The 14,334-nt window shown below is 41.8% G+C and overlaps 1 protein-coding gene across 1 annotated transcript; it reads right to left on the reverse strand.

The window, feature by feature from the left end:
* Positions 1-1,816: 1,816 nt before the first annotated feature.
* On the reverse strand, positions 1,817-14,021 carry FXN (frataxin). The gene is made up of 5 exons (XM_063320858.1): positions 13,299-14,021; positions 11,619-11,701; positions 10,111-10,231; positions 7,021-7,118; positions 1,817-3,586 (listed from the first exon to the last, which is right to left on the reverse strand). Exons 1-5 carry the CDS (start codon positions 13,953-13,955, stop codon positions 3,433-3,435), a joined length of 1,113 nt encoding a protein of 370 aa, XP_063176928.1. The 5' UTR covers positions 13,956-14,021; the 3' UTR covers positions 1,817-3,432.
* Between the last annotated feature and the right edge of the window lie 313 nt (positions 14,022-14,334).

Below are 14,334 nucleotides of genomic sequence, written 5' to 3' on the forward strand. Positions count from 1 at the left end.
CTTGCCCCTAGTCTTTCCTTGCCCTGCCAACGACACCAGCCCTTGGGCAAAGTTAATCTCTTCCTGATAGCCTTTGCTGCTGCCCCTCCCATGCTTCCTTTTCTATTTTGAATGTTCTTCCAGGTATTCTGGCAAGCCTCCGCCTTCCTTCCCAGGACTCCCACACATTCCAGAGCTGGTTAGCACAATCACCGGGTTCAACCATTAACCAGAAGCTAAAAGTAATCAAACACAAACCTCCCGGCGAATCCCCCCTCCCTTATTCGGCTACCACCTCTTCAGGACAGGTCTTTATCCCATTTACTGCTAAAGGACTTTGGGAATTTTAAGGAAACAGGATGATTTTATCACACGGAACAGTTTTGCAAGGAAGAGGTAACGTTTCTTAAAAATTGTCACAAGTGGAAAGGAAAATGAACAAACAACCACCAGACAAGCACTTCGGCACGTAACTCCTGTCAAACAAAGGTAGTGTCTTGTGACTAATACAGACCGCTGTAAGCTCAGCTTGACTACGTGAATCAATCAAGGCTTCCAAAGAACTCGCTGGCACACAGGAAACAATGAATTTTAGGAAGGTTAGACATGCTAGGGCTTTCAGACTATAGGCCAGAAGCAGAAAAATACAATCATCAGAAAGAGTGATTAGCTATTGGTGAAAACTCTGATGCACCTAAAAAAAACCAACACCCCCCATTTTCTCTGCTGCGTCTGAGCATCCAGTAGAGCCACAAACGCCAACACTCTTTCAAAAGTACTCTGTTTACCTTCACTGGAGATGGAGTGACTGACTTGTGGGAAAAACGCTGTCAGTAATGTGATGGTTCTTATCGATACTAACTGTGCATAGTGTGTATCAAAGGATTTTCCTTCAGCTACTTCTTTTGGCATGGGTGAAGCAAGGAACTACTGACATGATGCCAGGTGTGCAACCGTAGAACAATCTGCTTATTCAAGTAAGTTATGGAAGTAAAAAATAGCATGGAAGAGTTATTTGTTTGGGGGCAGTATGCAAAGTCTGACATTAGGATCGGAGCTCGTCCTGGGTGCGATGGCTGACAGAGTCCTTGCCCTTACTTACAATTCGATGCGCATATTAAAGCAAAAAATGAGTCATGTCCTATGTTTCATTTTGGACACTGAGATAAAACTCATTCTAACTTGCTGACGCTCTTTATCTTCCCGAGTAAGATTAAATCCATTTGTTAACTTGGATATCTAAAACCAGGAAATTGTTTGCATAAATAGCAGTAGCATTATGTATGAAGGGTAAGGCATGTCAAATGTGAAAACTGAAGTGCTCTTATAAAATCCACCCCCATTGGCCAAATTTTGAACAGCATCTTTCCAGTAAATGTTTTAAGAAACACAAAGAATTCAAAACAACACGCGTGTCTGTAGTCTTTCGTTTTATCATCATAGCCTGAAATCACACCTTTACATAATGAATGAAGAATTCCACATGCAACCTGGTATAAACATTTGGACGAGGTGCAAGGCAATGGAGAGTGAACCTCCAAATATGAATCAGATGCATGTTAGTGAATATGTTGCATGCACACTACCTAAGAAAATAATTTTTGGAAAAGTCAATCAGAAAAATAATTACACAAGCTGTACGTGATCAGGCAAAGGAAGAACCAAGGGGAAGTATCCTTGATTCAAATATCAGGTCATTAAGATCTATACAAATGTGTTTAAATAGCTACTTGAATTACTAGGAGACTGAGCTAAATACTATAATTTTCCATATGCTGGAAATTATTTTCAGTGTTTTAAATTCAAAATAGTAAAAAGATGTTCTATTTTTGTTAAAAAAAAAAAAAAAGCATATTTTACTCTTGTACTCATGAGACTTGGTAGTCATTGTATGTACCTCATCCAGTAGAACTGAAATTTCAGTAATTGTCGTATTTTTTATTTGGACTGAAAAACATGCAAACAGCGTGCACAGTTAACCAAGAGCTGCTTCCAGTGAAGTGTTACTCTCTAATAGTGGGAAATAGCAGGTAACAATGCTGATACTTTAAATGCAAATACTGGGCAACAATACTATATAGCTATTGTTTTTCAATAACAAAATGAATCACATCTGTAATAATTCTAGCTAGCCAGAGAATCATGCCAAACTAACCACAGGCATCAGAGGAACCAAAAGGAAAAACAGTTTGCTCTGAACATCTTTTCATACACTGATAAACTATTTATAAGAGTATGGTGCAGCTGTTTCCTCAAGAATTAGTCAACAACTTTGTGTTTCCATTTTATAGGCAATTAAAAACCACCAGTGATAATAATACAACAGTGCAAGTATTGGAGCATTCTTCTTGCACTTCATGATTTCTTTTAAAGCTTTTTGTTTTAAGATCCAGCGTATATAATTTCTTTCATTTTCTTTTTTTAACAGCCTGAGAAAGACAGCTTCATCAGCCTAAGTATCATGCTCAATTTTAAGAAGCAAAAAGGCAAAAGTTTCTGCATCAGCACGGTACCTTATTGTATCATGGTGAAAAAAGATAATCTAGGCCCACTTACTTAAGAAATGCAGCAGAAAAAATTCAGTGCAAATTTTTGCTACCATGAAAGGATATTAATTTAGCTCAACTAAAAAAAAGAAAAGGTCAATAAAATATGTATTTTTTACTCTTTGAAGGGAGCAGAAAGGGAACAGAAAGAGAAATCCACGATAACAGAATGAAGTGTTTGCAGAGATATTGCTGCACAGCTTAAACATCACATACCAGCCTTTCCAGTTCCATATGATGCTCACAGCCACACAGACCTCTAAGTAATCTAAAGTTTAGCTCAAAAAAAACCCTAATGTGAAACAAACTAGAATTTAGAATTTGGAGAAAAGAGCAAGTTCTGCAATACTGAGAGAAAATCTCTTATTACATGCATTACACAAAATGAAATGTTTCTAACTGCCACAGTCATTTCGTTTATGACATGCTCAATTTGACTGTGATGCGTTACTCCCTGGCAATAGCCACAAATTTTAATTCAATGCATTCACAGTACCACAACTTAGGTCGGTGCAATTCACGGGCTTTTCTTGGTTTGGGTGAACGTCTCATCAAAAGAGGTTTAGCATTTGTGCGCTGGTCAGCAGTCACCAGGTGGGTCAGGCCTTACAACCAAACAAGACTACAGACAGCAGTAATCCATGACCGACTTCTGCAGTAAGAAAGGAAAAACTGCAGTAATAGGAAGGGCGACCTTGACTTCCTGTACTACATGGACACAGATTCAAGCAGTGACACAGAAACCCAAAGACCGAGCACTAGAAAAAAATATATTATTTTCATTTTTGTTGCACAACATAGTGAAATCAAGAAAAACGACAACAGAATTAAGCTCAGGTACTTCAGAATCCAAGGAAGGGCTTGGCTTGTGGTTAAAGTCTTTAAACTTCCATGAGGTAGAATATCATCAAGTATCTTCTTTCCCAGAATATATTAAGCAGGACAAATCCAGTTTAGTGTTTAATGCTGTTGAAAATTCTTTTGATAGTAGTTCATGAAGGGATACTCTGTCATGAGAATACACCCAATTCCGTCCAGTCCAGTCATAGCGCTTGGGCCCACTAGAAAAGAAAACACACACTGTGTAAGTACAGATTATTCATGGGGAGCTGCTGGAAACTTGTAATTATAATGTACCCCCGAGAGCGCCCAGGAAAAAGAACAGACAGCGTGGAGGAGGACTGGTGGGCAGTCTGGGGAAGTGGAGCAGAAAAGGCCAGATCTGCCAGGAGCTGCCAAGCCATCCAACAGATCTATCTGAAAGGTGACAAGATATATCAGTCACTCTCAGCGGACACAAGCTCCTTCCCTTCTTTCTCTTGGCACTGTTTTCCCCAGTTCGTTCCCTTACCCTCTTCTTCCCTTGCCCATGTAATTTTCTTGCACACAAATGTGACAAGGGATATTTTTATAATGCTGAATTAATGCTATTGATTAGTTCTAGCACCAGTCACGTGCAGATATTCTAAGCACAACAGACCACAGATCATCATTCTCACTTCCTTTCTAGATGCAACAAAAGTATTTACCAGCTGAAAGCAAATACACTGGCATGTGGGAGACTTCTATTTAAAATGCTATTTTCTTCTGTGCTATTGTACAGTTGTTGGCTTGATCTTTCAGGCCTACATTAAGTATCAAGAAAGAAACCTGAACAGCTGGGTTCTATTCCAGACCTTTCTAGCCATCCAATTCTCCGCATCTGAAACAGGAGAATGACTGAAAGGCACTCACTACTGTTAACGTCAGCTAGAGAAACTGAGAAAAGAGAACAGAATGGAATGGTTGTCTGGGATAACCAGACAAGCCATCAGTGTTATCCTTGAACTTGGAGGACAAAATGCTTTGGAACTCAGACAACCTACGCACAAGGTCTGCTAGAAAACAGACTGTCCTTTTTATATCCAAGCACAACCTGCATGTTCTCTACAAACAAACACTAATCTGAACCTCAAGTATCCTGATTTACTCACAACATTCAAATGAAGAACTTTCCAACCACTAACCAAACTATGAGAAGTCACAAATGCAAACACAAATCAAAGTCACTTCCACTGAAATCTCACTTGCTGTATGTGAACTGGTAACTATTTGGACGAGATTACATGCTCCAGTTACTTTACTATGCATTTCTCACTCCTTTCTCTTTGCAGCGCAAGCGTATGTTTATAGTGTCCTGCACCAAGAGAACGGCAGAATGGGATGCAGCCATTCATGAAAATCGAGCTAAGACAGGCATTTAATCAACAATGACAAAGAAATGTGTAAGTTATTTGAACTGTTTTTAAATGCTATGTAGTAAGTATCAGTAACACACTTAGCATATGAAACACCTCCATAGTTCTCTGAATCTCCAAAATGCTGTACAAATATGATTTTTTAAATTTAAATTAATAATTTAAGCAAGGATCTTGTGAATTCTATACAAGAACTGCAACGTTAAATACAAACTAAGTGTATTTCTCATGGAAAGTCTAAATACTTTTTTAAATAGTAAGAGAGAAGAATTAAAAGATCACATTAAGGTATTATTAAGAGATGCTGTGTAAGGTTGAAAAGTCTTTTCGGTCAAAGGGGCTACATGAAATTACTGCAATCACACTCCTGGCGGATTGCACCCACCCCTTCACTCCCTTTTTTTAAATTGTCAACAAGTAAAGCTTTACAAATACGAGCTTAAGTTCACTTCGCTGTGTAGATGCACGCAGTAAACAGAAGGTCAAAAAAATTCAAGAAAATGTCTCTCTCTCACATCTTAAGAATACCCCTCGGGATACATTCCTAAAGACTGAAGATTCCACATTTACTGTAGTAATTTCCCAAATATAACATTCAATGCAAGTAATTGCTGGCAGTAACATTCGCTTCTTTCACTTCCTAGTATACCGCACTTAAGAAGTACATCACTCCAGATCATATAGTATTTGCTGGAGTTGCTTTCCAGAAGTTATGAAGTAAATATACATGCAGCATCGTACTTCAGGAAATACGATAATGTTTACCATAATACCAGTTCAGGAAGCACAAAACTTATTGTTTGTAGGTGAATCATTTTTCATCACAGATGATGAAAAATACCATCAGAGACTTTTCAAGTTTATCTCTTTCCTTGTGTATTTTCAATTCACTACTGGAGCAATCAAAAAAAAAGAAAAGTTCAACATTTTCCCACAAATTCCTTATTCTGGAGATGTATATCTTAGCTAAACTACAGCTGGTTCCAAACAGATAGGAATTTGCTGAATTTTGGTTTTCATAAATAGATGAAACCTTTGTGTCAACGACACAAAAATTTTAAAGTCACCTTAAGCAGAATCAAGGTTTGGAAATTATGCTTGTTGCAAAATATAGGGAATGAATAAATTCTGACACACAGCCTGCATCTGTCTAAACAAAAAGGTATGTTAGCTTGCTAGGCCTGTGCCTTAGCAAGTCATGTACCTGTTAAGTAAATTACTTGATTAATAAAAGGATTCTGGGATAGGAGTTAGTAGGAAAAAAATTATTAACCTAGTGAGCTGTGCACCAGCCAGTACATAAGTACAGTAAAGCAAAGTCAGAATTTTCTTTAGGTAAATTTTATGTTTTTTAAAATTGTTTCTCTTAAAATCTTAAATTCCATTGTGCCTTTTTTTTTTTTTTACCCCACCACAAACCCTGCTACAGAATTCTAGTACTGCAAAACCATCCCAGGTCTCCAATCAATACATTCTTTCTGAGCAACACTCAAAGAGGTATGCCTGGCGCAGTCACTGGGAATGCTCATACTTTCCAGCTAGCTGATTCCTTCACCAGTAACGCTGACCAGCTCCCGCAGTTCTTTCCCCGGATAGTGTCAGAGAATACAAGTTTTGGGGGGAGACAGCTACAGCATTTTCCCACATATCTGGCTGCCCTCCCTGCTGAAACCAACCAGGAAACCTGGAATGGCTCAAAACACAGCATTAGAGAAGGCAGAGGGAACAGCTAGCCAAGGTTCCCATAAAGTGCAGATGCTTGACAAAAACAACCAGTGGGAGGGCACATAAACATATAAGGCAGGAAATCCCACAAGCTTAAAGGGGAAGGAGCCACCCTGTTTAAATACAAAGAGAGGTTTAGATCATAACATCATCATCACTCTTTTTCCAACAGAAGCTGTGGGGGGGGGTTGTGTGTTTTTTGTTTTGTTTTGTTTTTAATCATGGCTGTTTATTTTTGTTATGAGTAGGCTATATTCCTGTAGACAGTGGTTTTGGACTGGAACAGGGTATGAAAATTCTGTATTGCACACTTCCGGGATTAATTTAGGTATGTCAGTATACTGCGCTGTGCCTCAAACCTCTGTAACAAATTATTATCAAACACTTAGATTATATCATGTTTTGAGGATATACTGAGTAAAAGGGCTACGTCTGAAAAGGATATTAGATAGTCCGTGCCGTGCTATAAAACAGGGGAAGTACATTTCCACCCAGTCTGCAGGCATTACATAACTAACTTACATGTAACTTACCTAGTGGGTGAGGATAGCCAAATTTGACGGTTTGGTGTTTGCTTATTGATTACGTATGTTCCCATGTCTCCACCTAATTTAACTGTTAGAACTCCACTCTTAAAACACAAAGAAAATAAGTGAGAAGTTAAAAATTTGCATACTGTTACTTGGCAAGAATGACATCATCCGCAGTAGATAAACAGAAACTTACGTGTCTGTATCACATTCCAAACTATTTGCCAAACAATAATAGCTTGGAAGAATAATCATTAGGTACCAAAAACTTGTGCTAATACCTAGGATAACCTACATATCTTTGATTCACTACTTAAATAATACTCTTGAGCTTTGACCTGTCATCTTGCAAGGACTGCTAGTTCATTTTGCAACGATTAAAACATCGTCCAGTAACAACTTTTTCTATTCATGCACAATGCTGAACTGGAGTGGTTCAGAGTCAAGAAGCTTTATTTGTCATTGCTAGATTTCTGAGCCATGCACTTTCACCTTTTCTTCAGGAACTCTTCTTTGCAACTTTTCTTCAGGAACTGTAAGTTTCCTAGTGAATAAACACAATTCTCTCTCCACTAATTCTGATGAAGTGCCTAGATCCTGAATCATACCTCAAAAATGTTCCACTGCTGAACTTCCTGAGGTCTGGTTTGTTTTAGTTATGCCAGCTTTAGACCATTATCCTACTGAGCATTTATTTTCTCTTTCTTACATTTCTTACATGGTTCACAATTCTCTGACATTTTCACAAGTGCATTTGAAAAGCATACGTAAGTCTGACAAAAACAATTCTGTCCTAACTTTAAGAGAACAACATCACTTGGACTAGAGTTAACCTACAGATTATCTGAATTATGCTAATTAAAAAGGGTATCTCTACAGAATAAAGTTTGATGATTCAGGTAATAGCTAATTATATTTCATCTACAGTTTCTCACATACTTCATGCTCTACAGCACAATAAAACTTCTTTAAGGGAATCATACTTTTCATGCTTTAGTCAGAAGATATCACTAGAGCTACTATCATTGCTAGGGCTATTTGCTGTGTATAAACACTTACTGCGGGGCAAACAATACTTTCATTTATGAGTACTTACTACTTGCAAACTTACTCTGCAGCAAAGGCAGCAGCTTAGAGCTTCCTTTCCTGACAAAGTAACTCAGTGTTACTGGTTTCTGACATATCTCAAGGATAATCAGCCATGAAATGATACTCTCAAGGTCTGTTTTTTATACCTTAGTTCCCATGCTGTTTCTGTGCTTGATAAGCCATTTGTATCTATGATCAATAAAATAAAAATAAAAGGCTCCCATGGGTAATATGGCCATCAGGTTGCCCTGCCAGTTATGTTAATTGGATATTGGTTTAGTGCAAAGGACAACCAGCGGTCTTAGATCTGTAGAGATACAGCAGAATAAGCGCAGGTTGGGGGATTAAGCCTGAACAGTGGTACAAAGGTTCCACTACTCTTCTACGTGCTCTTTAGTGCCCCATTAAATATTCACCATGATGTTATTCTGTATGCTACAGAAACACTATAAGTAAATAGGTTTCCAAAGAGTTAACAAAAAACTTATACTATTGCTTACATTATGTGTCAGCTGTTGGAGAGTGTTGTTGCTCTGTTGCTCTGCAATTAAATAAAGGTTAACTTCTAATGCTGTGTTTAAAACGTCTTCCCATACATTTTGCAATACTTCTGAAATACTAGAAAATACAACTTGAGTTTTTAAGAACTTAAATTGCAAGATATTTTTACCATATTTTAAGGAACACTACTGTATGTGTTTTGTACTACTGGATGAATTTTTGTTAGCTCCTGGTAACAAGAATATTCTTCGAAAGAGATTTTTTTTTTTTCCCTGGACACAAAGATATAAACTACGTGAAGAAATCAAGTTCACAATTTTTAGGCATAACAGACCTTTATCACGTTCGCCACCTTGTGGCTGGCTATAGCACTAGCCTTGTTTGTTCAGAATTAGCTTTGGTAAACTTGGGACTGTTTAATTTTTTACTCTTAACAGAAAGGACAACGTATTATGATGTCATCATACAGCCTATGCAACAAAAGAGTGCTGGTGAAAATTAAGATGGACGTAAGAATAATTCCTTTTGAGCATCACAATGAGTCAATGTCAAACACAATCTACTATACAGTGGCTGGAGATAAAATTCTGGCATAAGATGCCTCATCACCTTCGCGTAATGAAGAGTCTAAGAATATTAAAGAGGTAAATTATAATCTTTTTGCTAATTTTTATCCTAAGCTCAAAAAACATGCAGCAGTGAAAGACCTGTGTTGCAGATGTCAGTGTAGGGAGAAACTGCACTCTCCTCCAAGTCATGCAGAGGGCTGTAACTTACAAAACCACTTCAGGAATTGTATATAAAACTAATAAATTCGCAATATCAACAGAATGGACATTTTTAAACTGAGTCTGTCACTCCTGTAAAGGAATGTGAGTGGCTGACCTGTTACAGGCTCCAATTATCAGGCTAGCAACCACCCAATGTCTCCTGTGACAGTAGCCTTCTCGGCATGTATGCTCTGCACTTTTGCAACCACCTGTCCAAACATGGCATCCTCTTGTTGCTTCTCTCCACCACAGGCTATCATCAGTAATGCCAGGACAGATGTACTCTACCAGGTCAAGGCAGATGCCACTTCTCAGTATTCAGGGCGATCAAAGAAACTGCTCTACCAGTTACACGTGATGTACATGTACTGTGCCACATAGGCCTCTCATCATATTCACCGGGAGGGAAGTGACTCTATGCATGTTTAGAAAAATGTATAGACCACCGTGAAATCAGAAGCCAGTTTCTGTCTCCTCTTGTGCTCATTTATTATTCCATATTACATCTTTCTCCATACACTAAACATTTTAAATCCTCGAATCATATAACAGCATTATTACTTTTTACCAGAATAGTTGCTCCAGCCAGTATAAACAGGTATATTTTAACAATAAAGCTGTAAAAACTCATTGTATTTTAATTGTTGGCACTAAGGTGACTGACTTAAAACTCTGCTTCAAAGAAAAAAATATCTACAATAATTACAGTGGTAATAGAGTGTTTAAAACATACCCCTAAAGAGACATCATAATCTTCTGGGGTAAAAGGCTTATCAGTCAGGTCCTCAAAGAAGTCTGCTAAGGAATCCAATGTTTCTTCAGCCAGTTTTTCATAAGTGGTCTCATCTAAAGAGCTACAAATGACATACAAGCCCATAAATTAGGAGGAAAACCACGGAAGACAGTATTTTCCCTATAATAAAAACACACCAAGCCCGTGCCCTTGGATTAAACAGTAACCGTGAAATGATCATATAAAACAAGATCATATAAAAAAAGTCATTTTTCTTAAGGCAATGTAGGTAACAATCCACCTTATAAATGGAGGTGGAATTTTGAAATTTTGGTAGCAGACATCTCTCAACTGAGGACTATGTACTTCTTTCCTCAGACAAACTGACCCCTGTGTACTAAGTGGACAGAGTTAGATTTCAAAATACGGCATTTTCATGAAAGGACTTTGTGCAAGAATTACTTAGTTTTGAGCTCTATGAGAGTAGAACTCTATGAGACAAGCATCTGCTGTTCAGATGCATGTCATTTGACTCTAAGACTGTAGCTATAAGCAGTTTAGAAACATCAATATCACATGCCAGGTCTACGTACAGCATTTCACTTGTCAGCTGGAATTACCAACACATCCCAGTAATTATACATTATTTGAAGTGTGCTTATGAACTAATACATACAAATACCTTCTTCAGAGAGTCTCAAAGCACCCTTGTAGACATTATGTAAGGCTTACAGCACTTGTAAGACTAGCTTCTGTTACCCACCTACACACTCAGTTAAAAGACGACACTGATATGGATGGAAAAACTTAGGTGATTTAGTTTCTCTTGGTTAATTAAACTGATCTAGAGTTTGTTCCCACTAACTGTTTCTACTTATTTAAAGAAGGTATCTCCAGCAACAGACAATTCAGTGAAATCATTTCAGTTTTTGCTAATGGGTATAGCAACACAACAGTTACTATGAACTATGGTGACTCAATATCTGCCAACCAATGATATAGAACATTATTTTTTTCAAAAGTTTCTTGCTAGCCTGTTACTGAAATACACTCTAAGCCACTTACGCAAGGGACACCACAGAAACACCTACGGGCGTGGAGAATGGAAAGCGTTAGGATTAGGCAGGATTCATGTACTGGTTCAGAGTGCAGTTCAGGTACTTAATGGTAAGAGCCATTTTAGACATCTGCAGAATCCTTCACTGGGCCTCCAACTGCTGCATCAGAAGGGGAGAAGTCTCTGACAGGTGCTGTGTCACATCCTCTCAGCACAAACGGAAATTTCATGTACCTTGACATATACAAAACGGTGCTAGACACCTACGTTTAGGTACATGAATTATTTGCTAATTGACTTCCCAAATTCACCCAAAATGCCTTTTGCTAAAACTGTGCTTTCCCTTTACATCATCAGATCAACATTACATTAGTTTGATATTCTTACCATGTTTACAACGTATTTTGAAATGCAGAGATGATATTTTCGTATATCTCAAAATACAATTTACCTTGTGTCGTTCAGAGTTCCTGCATTTCTTAAATTCATGAACTGAATAGTGCTGCTCTTCACCTCTGACACATATTGTAATTGCTGTTGAAAGCGTAAGTAAAATGGAATTACAAGTTAAAACATGAAGAATTATAAATGATACATTTGTAACACAAATTAAATAGATCCTTGAAGACCCCTCCGTCCCCCCCAAGTAAAAATATTCATATTCTATATCACAGAGATAACACGGAAAGAATTGTGCAGCTCTAATCCTTGGATGACTGAGGCAGTCTAGAATATCCTTGCCTTCTGATACGAACTAATGAAAAAAAAAAAAAAAGAGAGGCCAAGATTCACAAGTATCCACTACTCTAATGCTTCATTATCAACACCTTGTGTCCCTCTATTAGAAGCCATGAATATATTCAACTGAAATAAACAGAAGCCCTGAATCCTCCTTACTTACAAAAGAGCTAACATGACACTTCACATTCCAGATCTCTTCTATAAAACAAGCTGTTTCATTTCTAATTTCTCTTCCGTTTAGAAAAAAAAAGAAAGCTTAAAGAATCCAAATAAAAATTACGGAAAAGCTGTATAAACATACTGGCAGTAGCAGACAAGACAGCAAAATAGGCAACCCTTTTGAGGGGAAGCCATACATCAGCATGGATAAAAATACAGTTGATCCCCTAGTCTAACAGAGAAGCACTTATGCTCTCCACCAAGAAAGAAAGAGAGCATGCCTGCCATTTTCTTCTTAACCTGGGCTATGAAGGGTGTATTTCCGGATGCACAGTAAGATAGCATTCTTGGCTGCTTTTTGTTTACTTGCACAAGGTCTTGAGAACTAACAGAGTTGAAAAGCAAGTGACATTTAAAAAGGAACTATAACAGCCCTCCTTCAAGCACACACGAGAGCAAAACACGGGAACATCCCTCTGCGTATGGTTTGACATCTGTCCTCCAGCGTTACAGACACACTGGTCTGTCAGTCCAAAGCCATGACACGGGAGATAAGGAACTGCAAACTCCCTGCTGATACAGGCCGACAAAATACATACTGATGCTGACATGTTTTTGCCTTGTACCCTTTAGCATTTCTTTAACACACGCTTGGGATCAAAAGCTACGAGGCCGCAGCTCCGCTGGGGTTCTGGCCAGGCCGCGAGGCGGTAACCGCGCCGCCGCGCTCACGCTACGTTTATGGCTTGGGGCTGCCGAGGCGGTGCCCGCACAAGCCGTGCCGCCCTCCCCGCGCCGAACCCCGCGCTCAGGCCGCCGGCGCCGGCTCCTCCAGCGAACAGCTCTGGGGTACGGCAAAGGCCGGGGCAGCCCTCGCTGCTGCCCCTCCCGCCGCGCCAGGGCTGGGACCCACCGCGGCCGCCGGCCCCGCGCGTTCGCGCTCACGAAGGGCCGGGGCGCGCCCCGGCCGGGGCAGCCACCGCCACCGGAGCACCGCGCTCGGCCCGCCGTCCTTCCGCCCGCCTCAGGGGGGGCACGGCGGGGGAGGGGCCTTCCCCCGGCCGCAGCGGGACGACGCACGCCGCCGCCGGCCGGCCCGCGGGGAGGCCCGGCTGCCCCACCGCCGACTGAGGGCACGCCGCCAGCCGCCCCCGAGGAGCCCGGCCCGAGGTCGCCCACCCTCAACTTCCCGGCGGCGCAGGTCGCGCCTCGCCGCCCGCCTCAGGCTTACCGTCTGGCCCCGGCCGGCGGCCGGTGTCCCCGCCAGCGGGGTGCCCGGAGGGCCTCCGCTCCGCCGCCGCACCGCCGCCGCTCGCCGAGCGGCCCGCACCGCACCGGCCGCCCCCGACCTCCACATGCCGCCGCTCCTGGCTACGGAAGCGGCCGGGGAGGAGCCAGCCCGCCGCGAACGGCAGCGGCGAACCAGGGGCGGCGCGGTCCCTACCGCCCTCCGCCGGCGCCGCTGGGAGCAGCGGAATGCCGGGCCGGGCCGGTGGCGGAAGACGGGGGCCGGGGGCAGGTAGGGCGCGGAGCAGCCCCCGCTGGAACCGGGCGGAGGAGGGAGGCGCAGGCGGGGCGCGTCCTTCCCGAGCCTCGGCGGGTCAGGGGCTGGCGAGGGTTCTGTGAGGGGCCGTGCGCGCCTTCGCCCGTGTCCGACGAGGCGTCGCGGCGGCCGGGGTGTTGCTGCTGAGAGAACAAGGCCTCGCCGGCGCCGAGCGCCGTCTCTCTCCAGCACGGGCCTTGTCCAGGAGGCGGCAGTTCCCCGTCGGCCCAGCAGAGGGGCCCCACCGCTCAGCACGAACGTCGCGGCTCCTGGTGGCCTGCTCAGGCTTTTATTTTTTTTTTGGACGTAGGAGAATTTGTGGGTCTCGAATCCGGGTGGTACCATGAAAACAAGTCGCCGCGACGGCCGCTTGGTGGCGTGGACCCCTCCTGTCGTGCCCCTTCCCCTCGGCTGCTGTTCTCCCACCGGGCATTAATTGCTCGTGGGTGCATCGCCGCAGGGGCCTGTTCAAGGCAAAGAGGCCTTGCTGGGTAGATTGACCAGGAGCTGGAGCCTGGAAAGGACAGAAATTACAGGCAGCGCTACCCACCCCCCTTCACCGCTTAAAAAAAAAAAAAAAAAGCCCACAGTTCAAAGGAAAAATGCTATTTATTTCTACCTTGCAAGGATTGTAACATCCAGGCAGTTCCTCCATGCCACAGGTGCTGACAGCAGTCTAACTTCAGCAGCCTCAGCTAGACAAAGCAAAATACTTTGAAATTGA

Source organism: Chroicocephalus ridibundus, chromosome Z (genome assembly GCF_963924245.1).
Source record: "Chroicocephalus ridibundus chromosome Z, bChrRid1.1, whole genome shotgun sequence".
NCBI lineage: Eukaryota > Metazoa > Chordata > Aves > Charadriiformes > Laridae > Chroicocephalus > Chroicocephalus ridibundus.